The sequence below is a fragment of the Echiichthys vipera genome (genome assembly GCF_963691815.1).
Source record: "Echiichthys vipera genome assembly, chromosome: 21".
NCBI lineage: Eukaryota > Metazoa > Chordata > Actinopteri > Perciformes > Trachinidae > Echiichthys > Echiichthys vipera.
The window spans coordinates 3925169-3950700 of NC_139846.1; the positions used below are offsets into that span (position 1 = coordinate 3925169).

The following is a 25532-nucleotide window of genomic DNA, read 5'->3' on the forward strand; positions in this document are numbered from 1 at the left end:
TTTTGTCTTCCTTTTGTGTCATTTTTGAATTTGTTTTGTGTCTTTTTTAAAGTCGTTTTGTGTCTTTTTTAAAGTCGTTTTGTGTCTTTTTTAAAGTCGTTTTGTGTCATTTTTTGCTTTTGTTTGTGTCCTTTTTTTTTAGTTGTTTTGTGTCTTTTTTAAAGTCGTTTTGTGTCATTTTTTGATTTTGTTTGTGTCCTTTTTTTTAGTTGTTTTGTGTCTTTTTTATAGTCGTTTTGTGTCATTTTTGTATTTGTTTTTAGTCTTTTTTGTAGTTGTTTTGTGTCTTTTTTATAGTCGTTTTGTGTCTTTTTTGCTTTTGTTTGTGTCATTGTTGTGGTTTTTTTCATTATTTTGTTTCTTTTTTGTCCATGTTGTGTCTTTTTGTAGTTGTTTTGTTTATTTTTTTGGCCATTTTGTGCCCTTTTTGGTTATTTTGTGTCTAGTTTTTGTCCTTTGTGTGTCTTTGAAGTCTCTTTATGTAGGTAGTAAAGAGGTAATAAAAGCTTGAATAACAACATCTCGGGGGAGAGAGAGGATAAAGGCCTGAACTGCAAAAGTTACTTTTGAAAACGGAACAAATTTGTCAAATGTGAAGCCACTGTCATTAAGAGCCAAGATACTGTATGTGTGTGTGTGTGTGTGTGTGTGTGTGTGTGTGTGTGTGTGTGTGTGATTCTTCCAGAGGTGTTAACCGAGGAAGGCGCTGTAGGTGAGGCCGGATTAGACCCAACTCGCTCCACTCCGGCTCAGTTTAAACCTTTTGCTGTTTGAGCCGCTTCCAAACCCGTGATCCATTTTCACTCACGACCTCCCTGCACACACACACACACACACACACACACGATGCGGAGGTGTGCGCTAACCTCATATTATAATCCATATAATCACTCCAGGTGCCTGTTTTTTGTATTGTCCTGCTGAGAAATCCTGATTACTGATGGGTGTGTGTGTGTGTGTGTGTGTGTGTGTGACTGTTTGTAGGTTAGTGAAAGATTGCTGTGGCCGTAGATAAGAGGATTAGGGTGGAATTAGTGTCATTCCTCCATCGCCGCGAGGAATAGATTCATATCGATTTTAATCAGAGATAGAAACATCCGACAAAAAACACTGCAGACAAAACAGACGGAGGCGATCTGAGAGAGCGAGAGGAGTGAATGAAGCTGAGAGGGGGGCGCCTCCTGGAGACCAGCGCAGCCGGGATGTCCTCCTGGAGACGGAGGAGCTGCACAAACACCTGCTGCAGAGACATGTAGGAGCAGACACGCACGTGCACTTCAGAGGACACTTCACTCATGCATTTGCCTCGTTTCCCTTCCCTCTGGAGCTCTCTGTTTGAGGAGACGTCCTGCTTCTGCCGTGGGATGTTTGACCAGAGCCACCAGCGTTAGTCCCGCAGGGCGGTGTGGAGCTGGTGGGGCCGCTGTGGCCGGCGATGCTGGCATGAAGGTGGACGTGCTGACTTGCCTGGCTCTGGCCACCGCCGCCAGCCTCGTCACCACGGGGAAAGGCGGTCGCAGCACCGGACGCAGGAAGCACAAGGAGGTCTTCCTCGGGGAGAACAGCAAGTTCAAGTTTGGAGGGTGAGACACGGATCACACACACACACACACACACGCACACACGCACGTTTGACACACGGTTTAGTGGAGCGAGGCCGGATGAGAATGGGTGAAATTCGGGACAGAGGAGTTGGGCGTGACGTTGAGTGCATCCCATTCAGTGTCAGTAAGAGTAAAGCTGAGGTGAAACTCATCACTTTAGTTCATGAACAGGAAGTTTACTGTCTGACTGTGTTGTAACAGTTAAGCTTAGCTCAGCTTTAGCACCCAGTCCAGTTCATTACTGTCGACAAAGAGTTCATTGAGTGTCTCTATTTAGTCGTTTTGTGTCTCTTTGTAGTCGTTTTGTGTCTCTTTGTAGTCGTTTTGTGTCTCTTTGTGGGTTTTTTTGTGTCTCTTTGTAGTTTTTTTGTGTCTCTTTGTAGTCGTTTTGTGTCTCTTTGTGGGTTTTTTTGTGTCTCTGTGTAGTTGTTTTGTGTCTCTTTGTAGTCGTTTTGTGTCTCTTTGTAGTCGTTTTGTGTCTCTTTGTGTTTTTTGTGTCTCTTTGTAGTTGTTTTGTGGCTCTTTGTAGTTGTTTCGTGTCTCTGTAGTTGTTTGTGTCTCTTTGTAGTTGTTTTGTGTCGCTGTAGTCGTTTTGCGTCTCTTTGTGGTTGTTTTGTGTCTCTTTGTGGTTGTTTTGTGACTCTTTGTAGTTGTTTGTGTCTCCTGTAGTTGTTTTGTGTCTCTTTGTGGTTGTTTTGTGTCTCTTTGTAGTTGTTTCGTGTCTCTGTAGTTGTTTGTGTCTCTTTGTGGTTGTTTTGTGTCTCTGTGTAGTTGTTTTGTGACTCTTTGTAGTTGTTTTGTGTCTCTTTGTAGTTGTTCTGTGTCTCTTTGTAGTTGTTCTGTGTCTCTTTGTAGTTGTTTTGTGACTCTTTGTAGTTGTTTTGTGTCTCTGTAGTTGTTTGTGTCTCTTTGTAGTTGTTTTGTGTCTCTTTGTTGTTGTTTTGTGACTCTTTGTAGTTGTTTCGTGTCTCTATAGGCATTTTGTGTCTCTTTGTACTTGTTTTGTGTCTCTGTAGTCGTTCTGTGTCTCTTTGTGGTTGTTTTGTGTCTCTTTGTGGTTGTTTTGTGACTCTTTGTAGTTGTTTTGTGTCTCTGTAGTTGTTTGTGTCTCTTTGTAGTTGTTTTGTGTCTCTGTACTCGTTTTGTGTCTCTTTGTGGTTGTTTTGTGTCTCTTTGTGGTTGTTTTGTGTCTCTGTAGTCGTTTTGTGTCTCTTTGTGGTTCTTTTGTGTCTTCTTGTTATTGTTTTGTGTCTCTGTAGTCACTTTCAGTCTCTTTGTGGTTGTTTTGTGTCTTCTTGTTATTGTTTTGTGTCTTTGTAGTCACTTTCAGTCTCTTTGTGGTCATATTGTGTTTTATTCCAGTTTATTACTGTCCAGTTAATCCTTTTAGTGTTTTCATACAAATATACAACAATGTTATTTATTTATAGTCAGAAATCTGACAAAAAATACATTAGAAAAAAAGTAAATGAAAAATAAATACATTTCAATAATTCACACAAGAGAAAAAATGACATTGTTCTTCTTTAAGTTCAGAGTTCCACAAGTTTAGCACTTAGTTTTCTATTTAAGAGACTTGAGATCGATAGATTTTTAGAAGTTGGGGATAGCGTTTGTGACCTGAATGACCAAATAAAAGCAATACTTTTACAATGAATTTAGTGTTAAATTTGTCATGTTTAATATGCAAGATGATATTATTTTTTTATTACAGTTAATTTTACACAATAATAAATCTAAAATGTGGCATTCGAGTCCAACGAATAGCTGAATGTTTACGATTATTAGAATGAATGTTAAAGATTCTGGTTCATTGTCGCAAAAATATTTTAAATAACTATAAATTTGGAGGAATATAGATTTGTAGGATATATATTTTGACTGTCCAGTAAATTCAGTAGTTGTTCAGGAACTTCCCACGGAGGTTCCCATGGTTTAATCACTTTCACTTCCTTGTTTCACATAAAAATACACAAAAACACTTTAGATTATCATAGCATTAAATGTCATTTTAAATGCTCACTTTTCATGAACTGCTGTTTTTATTCCTTACAGCAGGGAGTTTGAAATAGTTCAGCTTTTGGCAAAGAGTGCGCTCCTCAAACAGGTTTTAGCTTTCTCCTGTTGGAAAGATATGGATTAAAGCAGCTGCAGTTACAAGTTGTGTTAGTAAAGAAAAGCACTAAATAGATATCTAATAAAAACCTTCTATTAAAACCTGGCAACCCCACAATGGTGAGCATGGGAAAAGTTTGTTTTTAACACGAATACAGAGAAAAAACGTACAGACTGAAGGATTGAAACTCGTCAAAACATGACTGAAGCATTAAACTGTTAAAATGTTATTGAAAACACCTCTTTGGGCCTCGTCCATTAAGCTGAAGTTGTGCCAGATAGATACATTTATATGGATACATTTAAGATATTCAGTGGCTTATTTATTTGACGTTTATCTTTATGTCTTTGCGTGTCTTTTTCATTGTTTTGCATCTATTTTTAGTCATTTTGCATCTTTTTGTGGTGGTTTTGCATCTATTTTTAATAATGTTGCATGTCTGCGTCACTTTTTTTCAACAGTATGTGGTTGTTTTTATGTCTATTTTCAGTCATTTAGCATCTCTTTGTGATCGTTTTGCATCCCAATAGACTTTTTTATTTTGTCTGACCAAATGTCGATGTGACTTTCAAAGAGGCTCTTCATTCTTCAGAAGAGAACATTAAAAACATTTCTTTTGTTGTTCTCACCTGTCCTCAGCACCTGCATGTGTGTGTTTACCCCCTTTATAGACACACACACACACAGACACACACACACACACACACACACACACACACACACACACACACACACACACACACACACACACAGACACACACACACACACACACACACACACACACACACACACACACACACGCGCGCGCACACACACACACACACACACATGCACTCACACACTCTCTCTCTCTCTCTCTCTCACACACACACACACACACACAGACAGACACACACACACACACACACACACACACACACACACACACACACACACACACACACACACACACACACACACACACACACACACACACACTCACAATGCAGCATGTGTTGCAGCTGAGAGGCCGCCGTCAGCCTCAGGCTTTAATTACACCTTCTACATCCTGGATGTAGTCTCGTCGGGGTTTCCCTGGTTGAATGTCAGACATATATAGTAGTTTACAGTTTATTTAACTGCACAGAGTGTTTACTCTCTGTTGTCTGAGGACGTCACTGTGAGAAAACACTCAAATGCTGTTGACGAGTAGATATGAAATCTGCATTTCTTGTCTTGACGTCACATTTAGACATTTGAAGCAGCTTCAGAGAGTTCAGCTTTATGGTTCATTCATGACCTTTGAAAACAGAAAAAGTTCACTTCCTTTGACTCTCAGGACATTTCAACCACATATCATGGTCTTCACGTCAAACACCAGAATATAAGATACACGACAACCTGTTACTACTAGACCAACATTATAGTTAGGTCATGTGATAACAACTAAAGTATCTCCATGGCAACTGCTGATGAAGGTCACAAGTGGCTGAAAGCATGGCAGATTCTATGTGGTTGTTTTGTGTCTCTTTGTGTTAGTTTTGTCTCTCTTTGTAGTTATTCATTGTCTTTTTTTTTTGATTGTTTGGAGTGTCCTTGTTGTCATCTGTCCCCACACTGACACTCAGGGCCCCTGCGTCTGTGTCTTTTCGGCCTGTTCAGTAATACACTCATGGCTGAAAGCCCCAGAAAGAAAGTGGGCCTTTTTTTTCTCTAAAATATCTAAAAAACTCTAAGATCACAAGTTTAAACTCTGAAATAGACAATTGCGATAAGCTGCCAACCAAACTCAATACAGCAAAACCCACATTTATTTATTAATTTCATATTTCACTTACATCTTCTACAGATATCTCTACATTATGTTATGTGCAGAGATTTAGTTCATTTACGGCAGTAAAAGTACTTATACCACACTGTATTCATAGGTCCTGCACTAAAAATGTTCCTTCAGGAAAAGTGTGAGTACAATTTGGAAAATTCCCTTAAAGTATTAAAACTAAAAGTGCTAAGCATAGTTAATTATCATTAGATTATTATTACTCGTGCATCATGAAAGGAAATTGTCCCAGCTGCTGATTTCCTGAGCAGTAGCAACCTGGATTGTTTTGGAAACATAATGAAATTCTTTGTGTGTTAGATGTGCACGTTTGTGTACTCGTGCACGTCTGTTTGTTTGTTCTTGGAGCCGTGCCTTTGATGAAGGTGGTGGTTTTGGCAGGATGAGAGCGAGCAGGGGGGGGTTTGGGGGTGGAGAAAACCACAAACTGTGTTTTCTGTCAACAAAACCTGCAGTTATATCTGTAATAAACCAACTAATCACTCAACACACTGTCTATGTGTGTGTGTGTGTGTGTGTGTATGTGTGTGTGTGTGTGTGTGTGTGTGTGTGTGTGTGTGTGTGTGTGTGTGTGTGTGTGTGTGTGTGTGTGTGTGTATGTGTGTGTGTGTCTGTGTCTGTGTCTGTGTCTGTGTCTGTGTCTGTGTGTGTGTGTCTGTAGGCGTATCGACTACAAGCTAAAGAGGCAGGACAGCACCAAGACACTGCTGATAAAAAGTGAGCAGCTGTTGAGGATCGAGGAGCACGACTTCGCCATGAGACCAGGCTTCGGAGGTCAGACACAGTCTGTCTATACTTGTGAGGTCCCCCATTGATATAATGCATTCCCTCGTGTCTGACCCTAAACCTTAAATATCACACTTAATTCCATTCAATTCGATTCAATTTTATTTACAGTGCCAAATCATAACAAAAGTTATCTCAGGACACTTTACAGAGTAGGTAAAGACCACACTCTATGACTTATTTATGATTTACATAGACCCAACAATTCCCCCGGTGGCAACAAAAACCTTTAATAGGCAGGAACGTCAGATAGACCCAGATCTGTGGAGGACGGACATCTGTCTGCACCGGTTGGGGAGGAAGAAAAGGACAGAGAAAGAGAGAAAAGATGGACAGATGGACAGAGAGAGATAGACAAGGACAGACACAAAGACAGACAGACACTTCCAGAGATGCAAGCAGCCAAAGAGTAACAGTAACTATTATAATATTTATAGTAATGTGAATATGACTTATATGTTATGGCAGTTAATACAGAAGAATATTAGAAACAAACACAGCTAAGGTGATAGATTATGACAATGATAATAATTATGGTGGCAAACATGATCAATGATGAGTAGTGGCAATAACAGCTTCGATACAATAATATATATTACTGATGATGTTTTTATGGCTACAAATGTTACTTATAAGACCAATTATAGTATATATGAGTAATAGTAATAATAGCAGCAGGAAGCATCATGCAGGACCACGGCAGCAGGCACCACCAAGATCAACAGAGATCTGAGAGACGACAAAGCACAAACAACTCCGGGGAAAAAGTTGAATTAGTAACATGCATTGATGAGACATGAATGACACAGACAGAGAGGAGAGAAGCTCAGAGGATCAGGAAAAGTATTATCCCCCGGCAGACTAGGCCTATAGCAGCATAGATGCCTCAGCCCCCCCAACCCTTAACCTACATTTGTGTGAATATATTTTGACAAAATGTTTTTGTTTACCGTTTCTGTTCCTTTTTAACGTATTTTTATCAACGGGTTTGTATGATATCTTACAAAAGCTCATGCACAAAAGTGTGTATATTGTATGAAATCTGTTGTTCTGTTCAGCACTGTGAAACAGTAGCCTCATCGCCAGAAAAGATCTTGACATTTTTATAGTTCCACAAAAATGCACTAAAAATAAATGCAAAACCAACACAAAAATTCCACAAAAATGCACTTAAAATAGATCCAAAACCACCACAAAAAGATGCAAAATGACTTAAAATAGATGTGAAACCACCATAAAAAGATACAAAATGACTAAAAATAGATGCCAAATAATCCCAAAGACATTGGACGTGAAATGAGCACAAACGGAAGCAAAATGACCACAGAGGGACACAAAATGACTACCAAACCAGTCAAATTCAACTATTGTAAACAGACTTGAGGCCTCATAACATGTCTGTTCCCAGGGGCCCGTTGCAGGTGACGGTTGCGTAAATAAAACAAATCATAACCTTTAATCAGGTCAAAACTAACCCGGTCCCCACAAAGAAGCAAGCTTACACACACACACACACACACACACAGGCACACCTCATTTAATCTCTGATTATTTAATCCGCTCGCTCACACGTCGTCCAGCAGAGAAAATCATCCCTCGCCCCACTCTGATGATGCTTACGTGGTTGGTTTGATGATGTGACGATGGGCACTGGGTCACCTAGACAACGGATGTGTCAATCCATAAAATCACCAACACTGACCCAGTTTATACCATCCTGTGTGTGTGTGTGTGTGTGTGTGTGTGTTGATGCAATTGATGTATAATAGGACTCGGTGTGCTCACTCAAATGTGATTTTGTGTACCATTGTTTGTGTGTGTGTGTGTGTGTGTGGCAATATAATGAGGGCCTTTGTGTGTGTGATGGGTTCGTGTGCATTAATCTGGATTATAGTGCAGGTCTGGAGCAGATGGAGGGGTGGGAAACAAACTGACGTCTGAAATGAAGCTCATCGGTATCAAACACTCGACAATGGCTGCATGACAGTAACAAATGTTTCCAAATGAGTTGCTGTGGATTAAAATAATATTAGTGTACCAACTAAAAGCTCTTGAGGAGATAAACGCTGTGGGGCTAGAGTATCTGTGCATTTTTTCATCAGAAGGTGGGAGTTATGAGGTGCAATTCCACTGCCTTTCTGAGGGAAATATTGTACTTTGTCTTCCGATGCATTTGCTTCAGACGTCACTTTGACACATTGCTATATTTTTCTTTCTTGCCTTCTCAACATAACGATTACTGTTCTGTCTGATACATTTTAAAGGGACAGTTGTATGGAGCCGGTCCGTCTGGATGGTAGGCGTTCAAAGCTTAAGACTTTGAGATTGAGAACAGAGGTCAGAGATCAGGCAACAAAAGCACTTTGGTTCATCCTGTCTTTAGTTGTAGCAGTATTTTAAACTCTTCCTCAGAAAAACATGCTTGAAGCACATCTACTCTTTCTCCCTTTGAGAAATTTACTATTAGGGGTTGGACTCTTTGGGTGCCTCATGATTCGATTTGATTCCCTTTTTATGGTGTCACAATTGGATCGATTTACGAATTAGTACATGCTTCCGGATCTACTCCAGTCCTTTATTATGGCATGAAACTATTAGACCATACTTTATTTTTGGAAAAGGTATCAACTGATTGCAATAATGTAAACACACAAAGGCAAATCTATGACCAATTGTAATTCATTAATGCCAAAAGGTATGGTCTACGATTTGGAATATTGGTAATTATTGTAAACATTGTTTATATGTTTATTATGGTCCTGTAGTCCCATCTACACAATATGAATAGCAAAAAGAACCAACAAAAATGTCCAATGGGAGCCTCTCCTCTTCTCCCCTCCTCTCCCATTGTCTCCCTTGCTCCCCCTCCCACTCCCCCTCCCTCTCTGTAAACTCTGAGCGGCTAGTGATTATCTTAGCAGCTCAGCTACCGGTGCGTCTGTTACCATGGAGAAGGAAAAGACGCATATCAGCAAGAGGCCTGTGCTCGCCCCAACGACGAAGGTTAGAGAAAACGTAAGTCGGCCGAGGAAAAGGAAGAAACCAAGAAGAAATGTGACCTCCATAGGCACCAAAGAGGAGTCAACATCGGGGAATCCTTTGAGCGGTGGAGAATGCTACGCCAGGATTTGGGAATGAAAACAGATGCTGAGACAGCAGACTTTTTGTTGAACGAGTCATTTTTGTGTTTTACCGTGATAGATGTTACATAAATAGCCAAAATTAGTCCGTGCCAATACTTGTTTATGACTGTGAACGTCCCCACTGCGATAAACGGCTTAAGGTGCGTTTCCACTATGGCCGACTACCCTGAATGAGGCGTGTCTATCTCGCCAAAAACGCCCCTAATTTGCATGTGAGTGGCTCAGGAGGCCGCACACACACACACACACACACACACACACACACACACACACACACACACACACACACACACACACACACACACACACACACACACACACACACACACACACACACACAGTACTGCGGGTTGACAGCCTGTCTGTCAACAAACACTTTTTACAGCGAGTGTTTTCTTTCATGTTACTTATACATAAGTTGACATTGTGAATCATACAGGCCACCTTAAATCAAACTATAACTATTCTGTATTTATCACTTTGAGAAAGAACGGCTCGCCCAAGGACAGTAAAGTGTTTACCTTCATGTCAGAGTTTTATACTGCAGAGTGAGACAGAATGACAGTAAAGTGTTTACCTTCATGTCAGAGTTTTATACTGCAGAGTGAGACAGAATGACAAAGTGTTTACCTTCATGTCAGAGTTTTATACCGCAGAGTGAGACAGAATGACAGTAAAGTGTTTACCTTCATGTCAGAGTTTTATACTGCAGAGTGAGACAGAAAGCTACATTGTCTCTAATGTCCAGCAGGGCATTGATGTGACGCTGGGGGGAGGGTACATCCATCTGGCTGACGTATACCGAATTTGCAACATTAGCACCACCGCCCGGAGGCTGCGCTAAAAGAACCCAAAACACGTTACTAGATAAACGGGAGTGGAAGTCATTGTTGAGATTTTTTTCTGGGACCGGGAGGAAACGGGAGTCATATTTTTCTTTAAATTTCCTGTGTCTCTGGTGAAGATTACACTGGCTCCGGTAGTAAAGTGCAGGCAGCCAGCGATTATGATCTATGATTAAAACTGATATTCAACACAGTAAAATGCCCACTGACTGTAAAACAACGACCCTCACGGCCCGAATCCTCCCGCTGCTGCTGATTAGCATCTAGTGTATGTGCCATTGATAGTAGGCTGTACTGCGAGTCATGGTGCAAGTGTGGCTATTTAATTAGCATAACAGAGCTAACAGGGTGTGTTCCTAAACCATCTGTTGGTTCAGTTGATCAAAGAGCAAACCATCTTGTCACTTATGGTAAAACCACCACACGAATGACTGCAGTCGAGGTCGAGATGACGGAGTTAGCATGCTAATGATGCTAATCCGGTGCAGACAGACGTCCGTCCTCCATAGAGCTGTGTCTGTTCCACGTTCCTGTCTGTTATAGGGAAGGTTTTCGTTGCCACTGTACTCTACGGGGAAATTGTTGGGTCTATGTAAATTCAATTCAATTCAATTTTATTTATAGTGTCAAATCATAACAAAAGTTATCTCAGGACACTTTACAGAGTAGGTAAAGACCACACTCAATGACTTATTTATGATTTACATAGACCCAACAATTCCTCTGTAGAGTACAGTGGCAACGAAAACCTTCCCTATAACAGGCAGGAACGTCAGACAGACCCAGCTCTGTGGAGGACGGCCATCTGTCTTGTAGGTTGGGGAGGAAGAAAAGGAGAGAGAAAGAGATAAAAGACACACAGATGGACAGAGAGAGACAGACAGACACACTTCCAAAGATGCAAGCAAAGCCTAACAGTAACTATAATATTTATAGTAATGTGAATATGACGTTAAGGCAGTTAATACAACAGAATAGTAGAAACAAGCACAGCTAAGGTGACAGAATATGAAAATGATAATAATTATGGTGGCAAACATGATCAATGATGAGTAGTGGCAATAGCAGCTACGATACAGCTATAAATTTTATAGTTTATTAAACTAGTGATAGTATATATGAGTAACAGTGACAATAGCAGCAGGAAGCGTCATGTAGGACCACGGCAGCAAGCACCACCACGATCAGCAGAGACCTGCGAGACGACAAAGCACAAACAGCTCCGGGGAAGAAGCTGAATCAGTAACATGCATTGATGGGACATGAATGATTCAGACAGAGAGGAGAGAAGCTCAGAGTATCAGGAAAAGTATTATCCCCCGGCAGACTAGGCCTATAGCAGCATAATTAAGCAGAATAAAGTCTCATCGTAAGCCCTAGCTGTAAGCTTTATCAAAAAGGAAAGTTTTAAGTTTACTTTTAAATAAGGGGACAGTGTCTGCCTCCCGAATAACATTTGGGAGTTTGTTCCACAGGAGAGGAGCTTGGTAGCTGAAGGCTCTGCCTCCCATTCTACTTTTGGAGACTCTAGGAACGACGAGTAGCCCTGCATTCTCAGAGCGCAGAGATCTAGTTGGGTGATACGGTACTATGAGCTCTTTAAGATACGACGGAGCCTGACCAATAAGAGCTTTGTACGTAAGGAGAAGGATTTTAAATTCTATTCTAGATTTTACAGGTAGCCAGTGCAGAGAAGCTAATACAGGAGAAATATGTTCTCTTCTATTTGTTTTAGTTAGTACACGAGCTGCAGCATTTTGGACCAACTGGAGACTCTTAACAGACTTATTGGAGCAGCCTGATAATAAGGAATTGCAATAGTCCAGCCTAGAAGTAACAAATGCATGAACAAGTTTCTCTGCATCTTTCTGAGACACAATGTTCCTAATTTTTGCAATATTACGCAGGTGAAAATATGCAGTCCTTGTTGTTAGTTTTATGTGAGAATCGAAGGACATATCCTGATCAAAAATAACACCCAGATTCCTTACTGTGGTGCTGGAGGACAACACAACATCATCCAGAGTAACAATGTCTTTAGCTATTGAATTTCGGAGGCCTTTGGGGCCAAGTACAATAACTTCAGTTTTATCTGAGTTTAACATCAGAAAATTGCAGGTCATCCAGCTTTTTATTTCCTTAATGCACATTTGAAGTTTATCTAACTGATGGGTTTCTTCTGGTTTGATCGACAAATATAATTGTGTATCATCAGCATAACAATGAAAATTTATGGAGTGCTTCCTTATAATATTTCCTAAGGGAAGCATATATAAGGTGAAAAGAATCGGTCCAAGGACAGAACCCTGTGGGACTCCGTGACTAACTTAAGTGTGCATGGAGGATTTGTCATTAACATGTACAAACTGAGATCTATCTGATAAATATGACTTAAACCAGCTCAGTGCGGTTCCTTTAATGCCGATCAGATGTTCTAGTCTGTGTAGCAGGATGTGATGGTCAATAGTGTCGAAGGCAGCACTAAGATCTAGTAAGACAAGTACAGAGACAAGTCCTTTGTCTGAAGCTATTAGAAGGTCGTTAGTCATTTTCACCAGTGCTGTCTCAGTGCTATGATTTGCTCTAAATCCTGACTGGAAATCCTCAAATAACTCATTATTATGTAAAAAGTCACACAACTGATTGGCAACTAATTTCTCGAGGATCTTAGAGAGAAAAGGAAGGTTAGATATAGGTCTATAGTTGGCTAGTACCTCAGGATCAAGACTGGGCTTTTTAAGAAGAGGTTTAATTACAGCTACTTTAAAAGACTGTGGTACATAACCTGCTGATAAAGACATGTTAATCATATCTAATACAGGAGTGCTAACTAAAGGTAACACTTCTTTAAGTAACCTAGTTGGAATAGAGTCTAGAAGACAAGTAGAAGGTTTTGATGCTGAAATAGTAGAGTTTAATTTGTTAAGGTCGACTGTAGAAAAGCAGTCCAAGAATATATCAGGTCGTACAGTTTGTAAGGATCCTGGGTTTGATGAAAAAATAGTGCCAAGCGAGTTGATTTTGCCTCTAATAGTTATAATTTTGTCATTAAAGAAGGTCATGAAGTCGTTACTACTGAGGGTTATAGGAATACATGGCTCAATAGAGCTGTGGCTCTCTGTCAGCCTGGCTACAGTGCTGAAAAGAAATCTAGGATTGTTCTTATTCTCCTCTATTAAAGATGAGTAATAGGCTGCTCTGGCATTACGGAGGTCCTTCCTATAGGTTTTAAGACTTTCTTGCCAAACTAAGTGAGATTCCTCCAGTTTAGTGGAGCGCCATTTACTTTCCAACTTTCGCGATATTTGTTTTAATTCACGGGTTTGTGAGTTATACCACGGAGCTAACTTCCTCTGTTTTATTATCTTCTTTTTTAAAGGAGCAACAGAGTCAAGTGTTGTTCTTAGAGAGCCTGCAACACTTTCAACAAGGTGATCAATTTCAGAGAAACTAACGTTAGTGCAGGAGTCTTGAATATTAGGATGAGGCATTAAAGTAAATGCAGATGGAATCGCTTCCTTAAATTTAGTTATAGCACTATCAGATAAACATCTGGTGTAGACACTTTTACCCAGTGGTGAGTAGTCCTGTAATATGAATTCAAAAGTTATTAAATAATGGTCTGATAAAATAGGATTCTGTGTAAATCATAAATAGTGGTTGTAAAATGATCAAGGGTCGGCTTGATCCGTTTCTATTTACTTTAATAACAGCACAAACATCTAAACAAACCGGCATAAGAACAACATCTTCTGTAACTAAGGAAACCAGAAATAATTGCTCTGCGTTAGAATGTTACCGTTGCTGTGGCAACATTAGTTTCATATATAAACTATATATGCCATTTCCCCCTTTTAAGTTATTGAAGAAATTGAGTCCTTCTGTTCCCCAATCCCCCTAAGGCCATATGGTGGTCACATTAGTGTCTGTCTAGAGGATGAGCCTTTTGACTGGTCTGCACAGTCATCCAGCTCTGGGTCCATACTGTCCTGATGTCTGTGCAGGGGTGTTTGTGTGTGAGGCTTGTGATTTCCTTCGGACTAGAAGAAACAGTAGCTGGCTGGGAAATGACTCCTGTACTCTCAGCTGATGAACGCAGGGTGTCTGGGGCTGCTTGTGGTGTGTTGATGATGTATGACCATTTGGAAACGACTGCTGGTGTCACCCAGGCCTTTTCCTGATCCAACTTGGTGAGGACTGTGTTTCCAGGTCGTAGCGGTGGAAGAGGTCTGGCTCCATGTCTGTGATTATAGTAGAAAGCTTGTTTTGCCTTCTCACCAGCATCTTTCTGTTTAACAGTTCTTCTGTTGGGCCATTTAGGTCGAAGATTCTTCTCTAATGTGGGGAGTGTTGTTCTGATCTTTCTCCCCATTAATAGTTCTGCTGGACTGACTCCTGTGGTGGCACAGGAAGCTGATCTGTAGCCCATGAGGGCTATTACTGGGTTTTCTTGCAGGATTCTCTCTGCAGTCTGTAATGCTCTCTCCACATGACCATTTGGCATTCTGGCATAGGATCAGTCTCAAGCCTGAATTCATCTAGGCCACACAGATACTTATCAAACTTTTCACAAGCCCACACGCCAGCCAGACACTCCTCTATCTGGGCATAGCGTGTTTCAGCTTCTAATAGACGTCTGGGGCAGTAGGCTACTGGCTTCCACTCTTCTCTGTGGAGCTGAAGCAGCACAATTCCTAGTCCGTAACTACTGCCGTCTGCAGATACAGCTGTAGGCCTTGTGACGTCATAAAAGGAAAGAACAGGTGCTTTAGTCAGCTTTAGTCCCATTGATTAGGATGTCCTCCATGAAGACTGCCGCGCCTTCCAGTCCTTCTAGATTCTCTAGCATCTTCTGCTGGAAGATCTCTGATGCACTTGTTATTCTGAAAGGTAATCTTTGGAAACAGTATCTGCCAAATGGTGTTATGAATGTTGTCAGCTTGCAGCTGTCTGGATGCAGAGGGATCTGCCAGAATCCACTGGCAGCATTAAGGGAAGAAAACTGGACAGTGTGCACAGCATATGGTACAGTATCATCTCTTAACTGGAATTTGACTGGTTCAGTTTTTAGAGTAACACGCTCACTGTGGCTGGTGATGCATTTTAGCTCATCTACTCGCCTCACCAGGTTCATCCTTACTAACAGAGTCGGCTGAGGAGATTGCTGACTCTACGTCCACGTACTACGTAGGCTTTGTGACTGTCTGTTGCATTAAAGCGGCCCAGGCACAGCAGCTCACCTCTAAGGCTGTCCAGAGGAATGTCAGGTGGCTCCAGTGTTCTCTCAGGGGTGAGTGTGTGAAACGTGTCCTCACTTATGACAGCGACATCAGCTCCCGTGTCAATCTTAAATTCAAGGGAACTTTTCACTCTATCATTTCTTCTCATTTCCACCCCATTTTCTGTCCTTTGACTTGACTTGTTGTCACTGTTGTGGTTTCCAGTTCGTGCTTTTATGATTAAACTGCACCTGTACTGATCCTGCAGTAACTCCCTGCAGACTCACTTGTGCCACGTCTTCCTCTGACTGTCTGACAGTCTGTAATGTGTGCGTCAGTGTCAGGTCTGCCATCAGCTGCACCCTGCGGGAGAGCTGTTTATCCATTATCCCGACGACGGATATTAATCTCTCGAGTTGCTCCAAACTCAGTGCTCTGAGAGATCATACAGGGCTCTTTTGAAACATTCTGCCTTCTCACCTGATGGTTAAAACATGCCCGTTCGTGGCTTAATATTCCTCCTTGGTAAAAAGTACTCGTTAAACTTCCCCATAATAATGATAAAGTCATTGCGGTCCTCGTCGTGAGCAAACGTGAATGACTTGAAAATGTTTTCTGCCTCGCTGGCGTAAATCAGGCAGCTTACTTGTACCTTGTGAAGTTTTGTTGTGATTCTGTGCCGCTCGAATCGTTGCAAATGTATTGTTGCCTTAGTTACAGAAGACGCTTTTCTTATGTTGGTTTGTTTAGATGTTTGTGCTGTCATTAAAGTAAATATGAATGGATCAAGCAGACCCTCAATCATTTTTCAGTGGCCACTTGGAAAACTGCAGTTTTTGGCTCTTACTGTGGTGGGGGCTTGTTCCAGCAGGGGGAGACGCCACTGGCTCAAAAAAGTAGTTTGATTGTGTAGAAGTCAATGAGAAAATGAGCCTTAACTTCTCACTTGGTTTATTACTTCATTTTCCTAATGAGTTTGTGTCTCAGTCTCTAATTTCAAGTCTTCTTCAATACAGCATGATGTTAATTTAGTAAATGATGGTCCCATTTAGAGTCAAACAGACCATAAAGCAAGGGATGATTTATGGTGGTGCTGCACGGCCACCTGTCAATCGGGATAGAGGTTTAGTAATGTGTATCCACGGCAACTGTGGACATTCAAATAGAACGAGTGAACTTGTTTTTGGGTGTTGTCTGTGTTGCAGTCTCAGGACTTGACAGATAAATGTAGTAAAGAGTGAAAAGTAAGCTTTCGTAAAGTCACTCTGACCCGCACACTCACACACAGCCCCGTCTCTCCTCCGTCTATACGGTTGGTTGGCGTCCTGCCTGTCGCTCAGGGTGGGGACAACAGAAGCACCACTGTCTGGCTCCTGCGGCATTTTCTCTGGCTATAATTTCACACAGAAGAGAAGTCTCAGATTTTTTTCCCTAAGATAAGCCTTTAGCTGCTTTGTGAGTCCTGAAATACACCCTGTGAGTCAAGGTAGTATTTCTATATCGAGGTCGACCTTTAAAAGGACGTCTGTAAACTAAAATGAATCCCTACAAACATCCTTTCAGGTCACCTCGGCCTTTTATAGTTAAACATCATGTGGCCGAATGCTCGTAACTGATTCACTAATGGGCCTGTGTTTCCGCTGGTGTTCTTCCAAACACTTGTGTGTTTTGGCTGCAGCTCCCACTGTGTGACCTCGTCTGGCTCCATCTACAAACTTGATTCTGATTGACAGAATCATTCCAGACATAAAAACCAGACTTGCAAAATACATCTGTATAAAATATGGACATAATAAAAGCTCAATGTCTCTGTAGTAGTATAGCATTTTTTTTATAGTGTAGTATTTTCTGGCAGTTTTCAGGCCTTTTTTAGTAGATAGTACAGACAGGAAATAGGGTGAGAGAGAGAGCCATGCTGCAAAGGGCCGTAGGACGGAGTCGAACCCGCGGCCGTTGCTTCGATGACCGTAGGCCTCTTTAGATGGGACGACTGCTGTAACCACTGTGCCACCCCCCGTGGTCACTATTTTTTTGCGTTGCACGCGGATGACATGAATGAACCGGACACACAAAGACATGGAAAGTATAACATCGGAATTACTATCCAGTGTGGCTCAAACTTCCTACATTTCCCATGATGCAACTATGACATTCACTACATTTGTTTTGTCCAACACATTCAACGCTAAGATTATTTTTAATAATTGCCATTAACGAATATGGACTAATAATTCCAGCTGTACTTGCTGTATGAACTGTTGCATCATTTACAGTGCTAATAGAAAGTTATGGTACCCTTTTGTCACTTATTTGTTTTCAGCCTGAAATGATAATACATAAAAAAATATATATTTACACATTTTGCCTTACAACATTCAAGTGAAATAGTTTTTTCAAAATTTCTGAAAATTAATAAAAAAATAGAAAACTAGAATAGCAGGGTTGTAAAAGTGATGAGTCCCCAGATGTAATCCTTTGTGGAGGCACCTTTTGCTTTAATTACAGCATCAGTCTGTTTGGATCTGTCTCTAACAGCTTTGTGCACATAGATTTTGAAATATTTCCCAGTCAAATCAAAGGAACAGCTGATTTTATTCTGAAGTCAAATCAAAGTAACAGCTGATTTTGTTCTGAAGTCAAATCAAAGGAACAGCTGATTTTATTCTGAAGTAAAATCAAAGGAACAGGTGATTTTATTCTGAAGTCAAATCAAAGGAGCAGCTCATTTTATTCTGAAGTCAAATCAAAGAAAACAGCTGATTTTATTCTGAAGTCAAATCAAAGGAACAGCAGATTTGATTCTGAAGTCAAATCAAAGGAACAGCTGATTTTATTCTGAAGTCAAATCAAAGGAACAGCTGATTTTATTCTGAAGTCAAATCAAGGAACAGCTGATTTTATTCTGAAGTCAAATCAAAGGAACAGCTGATTTTATTCTGAAGTCAAGTCAAAGGAACAGCTGATTTTATTCTGAAGCCAAATCAAAGGAACAGCTGATTTTATTCTGAAGTCAAATCAAAGGAACAGCTGATTTTATTCTGAAGTCAAATCAAAGGAACAACTGATTTTATTCTGAGGTCAAATCAAAGGAACAGCTGATTTTATTCTGAAGTCAAATCAAAGGAACAGCTGATTTTATTCTGAAGTCAAATCAAAGGAACAGCTGATTTTATTCTGAAGTCAAATCAAGAACAGCTGATTTTATTCTGAAGTCAAATCAAAGGAACAGCTGATTTTATTGTGAAGTCAAATCAAAGGAACAGCTGATTTTATTCTGAAGTCAAATCAAAGGATCAGCTGATTTTATTCTGAAGTCAAATCAAAACCACCACAGTTGATGTCAGGTGGAGGCCAGTTAACTTGGTGTGTGATCTGGAAGCTGATTGGTTAAACCTGATAATGTTTATAATGGTTATTTTAAAGAGACTCATCACTTTTCCAACACTGCTTTTATAGTTTTTCATTTTTTAATTAATTTTCAGACATTTTGCAAAAAAATGTTTAAATCACGCTGGAATTATTACTTTTTCATTCATTATCATTTCAGGCTGTAAAACAAAAAATTGACTCTTTCAGAAGGGTATCAGAACTTTCTATAGGCACTGCAAATCATAACAAAACACTACATTTTTATATAAACTCAAAGTAAAGTAAAGTAACTAAAGCTACTGTCAGATAAATTTAGTGAACACTTAAGTAAAGTACAAGTACCTTAACTTTATGTACTGATTTTATACCGTACATAAATCTGCTTATAACTGCAGTAAAAACACATCTCAAAGTGCGAAATACAGCACCAATATCCTGTTTCCAAAAAGGTTAGCTGTGACGTAAAACAAACATTTGCTGAAAGTGTGCTTTAATGTAGAAAACCACTGGTTTGGTTAGGTTTAGTGAATAAAAACTTGAATATCTTTTGTATAAACCTTTGGAATCTCTGCAATAAACAAGAGGACTACAGTCTCTGTGTGTGTGTGTGTGTGTGTGTGTGTGTGCGTGTGCGTGTGCGTGTGCGTGTGCGTGTGCGTGTGTGTGTGTGTTTGTGTGTGGGCTGAAAAAACCTACAGAAACTTTGAGAGCAGAGCTTCGGTTACATGACAGTTTGGTTTCAGGCCCAGCTGCCTCTGTGTTACGCACTGACGAGTTGAGTCAGTATGGATTGTGTAGGAGCCTTGTACCAAGTGAAAAACTACCCATAATGCAAAGCAGTAGTGTGAGCAGAGAGAAGTCCTCTTTCATATGAAGTTAATGATGTGAAAGGAAGATGTAGTGACTTTTCTGACGGTCCACTTTAAGAGTTCGGTTCATTTAAAAAAAGGACGACATGTGAAAACACCCTCAACCCGTCTGCACCTTTTGATTGGAGCGTCAAATCCAAAAGAATCAGCATGAATCAGAGATGGAGGCCGGACAGAAGCATTAAAGCTGCATTACGCTGCTTATGACTTCATGAATTGATCCCTCTGCGGGCGTTGTGTTCGGGGATTAAACGACTCGTTCTGAAACGCCGAAAACACAACCTTAAATGACCAGACAAGACTCGCATTGTGTTATTAAGGTAAATCTGCCGCAGCTCACTGACTGAGACGTTGTAGATTTACACAAATAAACGTCCAGCTGGATTAAGAGACAAGCACAACAATATGTGCAGTGAGATCCTGGTATCCGCAGACAGCCTCTGATTCCAGCTTCTTAAACGTGGATATTTTCTGGTTTCTTTCCTCTGCTGCAAACACAGAGTCAGGCTGTCACTCACAAAACTGACCTCACTCATGTCACTAATGCTGCGGAGAGAAATGTGAGGCTGAAACAGGATGAGCAGGAACAGCTATGGACAACTTTTTCCTCCTGTTTCCTTGTTTTTACTGACAGCATGTTTAGTCTTTCCTTATCAAACGCAGACGTGAACATTTTCTTTATTCTCTCAACATGCTGTTATTTTCCCAGAACATTTAAGGCTCACAGTGTAGATCAATCCAAAGCTTCCAGGAGCCACACGAGCTCTCCCGATTTTTATATTGTCCTGCATATTTAGGTTCATGAAATAAAAAAGAGGCTCATAGTTAAGCGCTTGTAAACATTTTCCAACAATTTCCGATAACTTGTGTCTAATCAACACAGTGCTGTGGTCACATCACGTGTGGGGGCCGGCTCAGTGCATGTTGTCTGCTGTTTGATGGTCTGTTTGCTTTGTTCCCACTTGGATCTTTTACTCAGACCACTGGCTGTTGTGTTCAGAGGACCAACATTTGAGTCTGTCTGCAGCATGCAGCCTCAGTCTGACCTGTTCTTCTGTTTCTTTGTGCCAGGCTTATATTATATTATATAATATTCCCTGTTATGAATCATTATGTATTGCCAGTATAGTTTTGCATGTAGGCAGCCCATTCATGTGTCCAGTACCCTCCCACCCCCCAAGAGACATGGTGTGTATTTTTATTCATTTTGCATCTTTTTGTGGTGGTTTTGCATCTATTTTTATTCATTTTGCATTTTTCTGTGGTGGTTTTGCATCTATTTTTATTCATTTTGCATCTTTTTGTGGTGGTTTGCATCTATTTTTATTCATTTAGCATCTTTTTGTAGTGGTTTTGCATCTGTTTTTACTAATTTAGCATCTTTTTGTGCTGGTTTTGCATCATTTTTTAGTCATTTTGCATCTTTTTGTGGTGGTTTTGCATCTATTTTTATTCATTTTGCATTTTTCTGTGGTGGTTTTGCATCTGTTTTTACTCATTTAGCATGTTTTTGTGGTGGTTTTGCATCTGTTTTTACTCATTTAGCATGTTTTGTGGTGGTTTGCATCTATTTTTATTCATTTTGCATTTTTCTGTGGTGGTTTTGCATCTATTTTTATTCATTTTGCATCTTTTGTGGTGTTTTTGCATCTATTTTTAGTCATTTTGCATCTATTGTGGTGGTTTTGCATCTATTTTTAGTCATTTAGCATCTTTTTGTGGTGGTTTTGCATCTGTTTTTACTCATTTAGCATGTTTTGTGATGGTTTGCATCTATTTTTATTCATTTTGCATTTTTCTGTGGTGGTTTTGCATCTATTTTTATTCATTTAGCATCTTTTTGTAGTGGTTTTGCATCTGTTTTTACTCATTTAGCATGTTTTTGTGCTGGTTTTGCATCATTTTTTAGTCATTTTGCATCTTTTTGTGGTGGTTTTGCATCTATTTTTATTCATTTTGCATTTTTCTGTGGTGGTTTTGCATCTGTTTTTACTCATTTAGCATGTTTTTGTGGTGGTTTTGCATCTGTTTTTACTCATTTAGCATCTTTTTGTGGTGGTTTTGCATCTGTTTTTACTCAGTTAGCATGTTTTGTGGTGGTTTGCATCTATTTTTATTCATTATGCATTTTTCTGTGGTGGTTTTGCATCTATTTTTATTCATTTAGCATCTTTTTGTGGTGGTTTTGCATCTGTTTTTACTCATTTAGCATCTTTTTGTGGTGGTTTTGCATTTGTTTTTATTCATTTAGCATGTTTTGTGGTGGTTTTGCATCTATTTCTATTCATTTTGCATCTTTCTGTGGTGGTTTTGCATCTATTTTTATTCATTTTGCATCTTTTTTTGGTGGTTTTGCATCTATTTTTATTCATTTAGCATCTTTTTGTGGTGGTTTTGCATCTGTTTTTATTCATTTAGCATGTTTTGTGGTGGTTTTGCATCTATTTCTATTCATTTTGCATCTTTTTGTGGTGGTTTTGCATCTATTTTTATTCATTTAGCATCCTTTTTTGGTGGTTTTGCATCTATTTTTATTCATTTAGCATCTTTTTTTTATTGTTTTGCCTTTTTCTTTTTAGTCGTGTATCTGTATTTTGTGATTGACAGTATAGTTTTGCACGTAGGCAGCCCATTCATTTGTACAGTACCCTCCCACCCCCCAAAAATAGGGCTCCCCCGAGAGACATGGTGTAATTCGAGCACTGCTCTGCAGCAGTAGCACTGCAACAAATGTTTACATCAGCTGATTAGAGAACGATGCGTGCCCCAGGCCGTCCAGTCTGCACCACCACAGTGAAACAGGACATTCAGTTATACCAGAGAGTGGAAAAAATCTATGTGTGTCCTTTAGAGAGACGTGGTGCTGAATCCAGACCTGTAGGTGTGGTGTTCAGTGACGCCTGCATCCCTGGTTGGAAAAACAACCTTTGTTTACAGTATTAAGAACAAAATGTGCAGTGTTCAAAAATAATAACTAAAGATTTGCAGAAATGTGCATTAATATACCATGTCAGTGGGAGTCCTGGGCCTTGTTGTTGAGTCAGGAAGAAAGTGTTTGTACGGTGTGAGGTTTTGGTCCTGATGGACCGCAGCCACCTGCTGGAGGCGAGAGAGTGACACCTTGTGTCTAAGGTGGGAGGGGTCGGCCACCTTCTTTCCTGCTCGCCTCAGAGTCCTGGAGGCGTACAGGTTGCAGCCAATCACTCAGCAGAGTGAAACACCTTATTTCCGCCATACTGGTGATTTTTCTTTTTTTGCACCCATTTTAGCCTTTTTTTTCATCACTCCTGCTTCCTGCTTTATCTGTGCATACTATAGACTTTTATCTTTCTATTTTATGGTAGATTGCAACCACTGTTTTTATGGTTGCATACTGTCGCCACCTACCACCACACCTACAGCTTTTATTTAGACGCATCCCCGTTGACGCAAAATGACTAAAGATAGAGGCAAAATGGTAAATGGAGCTGTACTTCTATAGCGCCTTACTAGTCTTCTGTCTACTCAAGGTGCTTTCACAGTGTTTGTCACATTCACCCATTCACACAGACATTCACACTGATGGCAGTGGACATTTACTTACCATCTAATCTAATGTAACCATTCACACCACATTTACACCCCCAATGCGCAGCACAGGGAGCAATTTGGGCTTTAGTGTCTTGCCCAAGGACATTTCGACACGTGGACCAGGGGAGCTGGGGAATGAACTCCCGATCTCTTGAATGGAGGACAACCCACTAGTCCACTGAGCCACAGCCGCCCCCAGATTAACAGTAGATACAAAACCAATACAAAGAGACACAAAATGGTTGAAAGAGATGCAAAATACCAAAATGGAACCCAAAATGTCTAAAAGTAGACTCTGAATTAAGGTGTCTCGTGTGTAGAGATATCACACATCGGTGCCCCGGGGCCCGTTGTCTTGTACTCCTTGAGCTGCTGGTCAGGGTGACGATGAGACCCAGGGAGCAGAAGGACTCACATACTGAACTGCTTCCTTCAATGAAATCCAGAGATAAAAGCGTCAATGATTTGATGTGAAACTGCGGAAATACATTGATGTTGATGTTGATGTTGTTGTCGCATCATAAAAACCTGGAGAGTTGAACCTGACCTCCTTTTGCACGAGTTTCTCTATAAACTGCCTTAAATGTACTCTGACTGGGTGTGACATGGAAAAGGAAAGCAGAAAAGAGAGAGAGTGACCTTCTGTTTCAGGTTTTTCCCACCAGAAAGCACTTGTTGTCGGGGTTACGCTAAATGTTGAGTCTGCACTGCTGGTGGGGTTGTTTTTACGAGTCACTCCAGGACAGAGCCCGGCTGCAGCAGGAGCTTTATGGTCCTGTCAGATGAACTTCATTAAATAAAGAGCTGCCGGCCTGCTAACATTCAAGTGGAATTAACGTACTTTACATCCACAAAAAGCTCACAGACAGCTCACTGTCGAGTACATCAGGGTTTTTTTCTTGTTTTTTGCTGAGGGTGAAAACAGGAATGTAAACCGCATCCAGACGGAGGTCACAGACCCAGACCTGTGTGTGTTTGTGTGTGTGTGTGTGTGTGTGTGTGTGTGTGGTGTGTGCATACTGAGCAGCAGACAGGGTTTCGGTGATTTACAGGTCAAAAAGGCTTTTTCATTTTCTTGGTCTGGATTTTGGTCTCAGAGTTCAATTAAATAAAATGACAACAGATTACAGGAGTGCAGGCTGTTCCTGTTCGCTGTACCTCTTAAACGTAATGCACTATTTCATTTGTATATAACCGGCGTCATCGTGAGGCACAACCTGCAGGGCTGAGTTTAAAGTAACATCTCTTTTAAAGTTGTCAGTCCTCTGTTCTGTTCACACTACACGACCTTGTGTGTTGTCTTGTTTTCACACGACCTGACTCGTTTACTTCAGCCCGCCTACAGCCAACAGTGATACTAAATGGAGTCGGCTAACGTGAACAAGGCCCGGAGACTGACCTGTGGTCGGCCTCCATCCTCCCGCTGCAGAGTGCTGATAAAAATCATAGAAACGTGTGGAATATATTGTGCTGTTAGCTGCTAATGTTAGCTCCTGTTAGACGTAGCAACATCCTGTCTTGAGTGGATAACGTCAGCTGATTCATCCAGACTCCCGGCTCACTGTTTGCAAATTATCAGCTAACGTTATGAAAGAGCCATCATCCATCATCTTCACCCGCTAGCTGGTCCCAGCCTGGTCTATCACAGGGCACACACACTCAGACCTACGGGCAATTTAGAGTCTTCAATGAACCTAACATTAACCTCCATGAACCCTGAGAGAACCCGCGCAGCACAGGTGAAGGACGTCAGCCCGGATTCGAACCAGGAACAGTGTGAGGCGACAGTGCTAACCACTGTACCACTCTGCCGTCGATTGGTTTCAAACGATGTTAACACACTGAGTGAGGTGAAAGTTCCCAGTTGTCAGAAGTGAGGAAGTGCCGTAAGCTGTCAGTCACGATGGCTCGTTCTTCTGGTGAATTCCCCTCATTGTTCAACTTTTAACACTGAGGACAAATGACAGATAGAGATGTTTAAGGCAGCAGTGGAATCATTGCTGATGCTTGAGGTCGAGCCAGGAAGCCGCAGTGGTGGATAAATCCTAAAATTAGCCGAGCAGATTTATACAAAAAAAGGAAAGAAAAAAGACAACCAAACGGCGTCACAGTTGGTGGATAAACGTCCAGGAAACCTCAAACTTTGTCCGGTCATGATTGCTCTGTGGAGGCAGAGCAGCTAAACAGGCAG

The 25532-nt window shown here is 40.7% G+C and overlaps 1 protein-coding gene across 1 annotated transcript in view; it reads left to right on the plus strand.

Moving 5' to 3' along the window:
- Window positions 1–1443: 1443 nt before the first annotated feature.
- The window catches only part of LOC310963040 (gamma-aminobutyric acid receptor subunit rho-3), a gene marked incomplete at both ends in the record, with an annotated part of 34507 nt that continues 10418 nt past the window's right edge, over window positions 1444–25532 (plus strand). Inside the window, 2 exons of the mRNA XM_083935686.1 lie at window positions 1444–1583; window positions 6202–6314. Coding sequence (XP_083791812.1) covers window positions 1444–1583; window positions 6202–6314 — 253 coding nt within the window. The remainder of the gene's footprint in view (window positions 1584–6201; window positions 6315–25532) is intronic.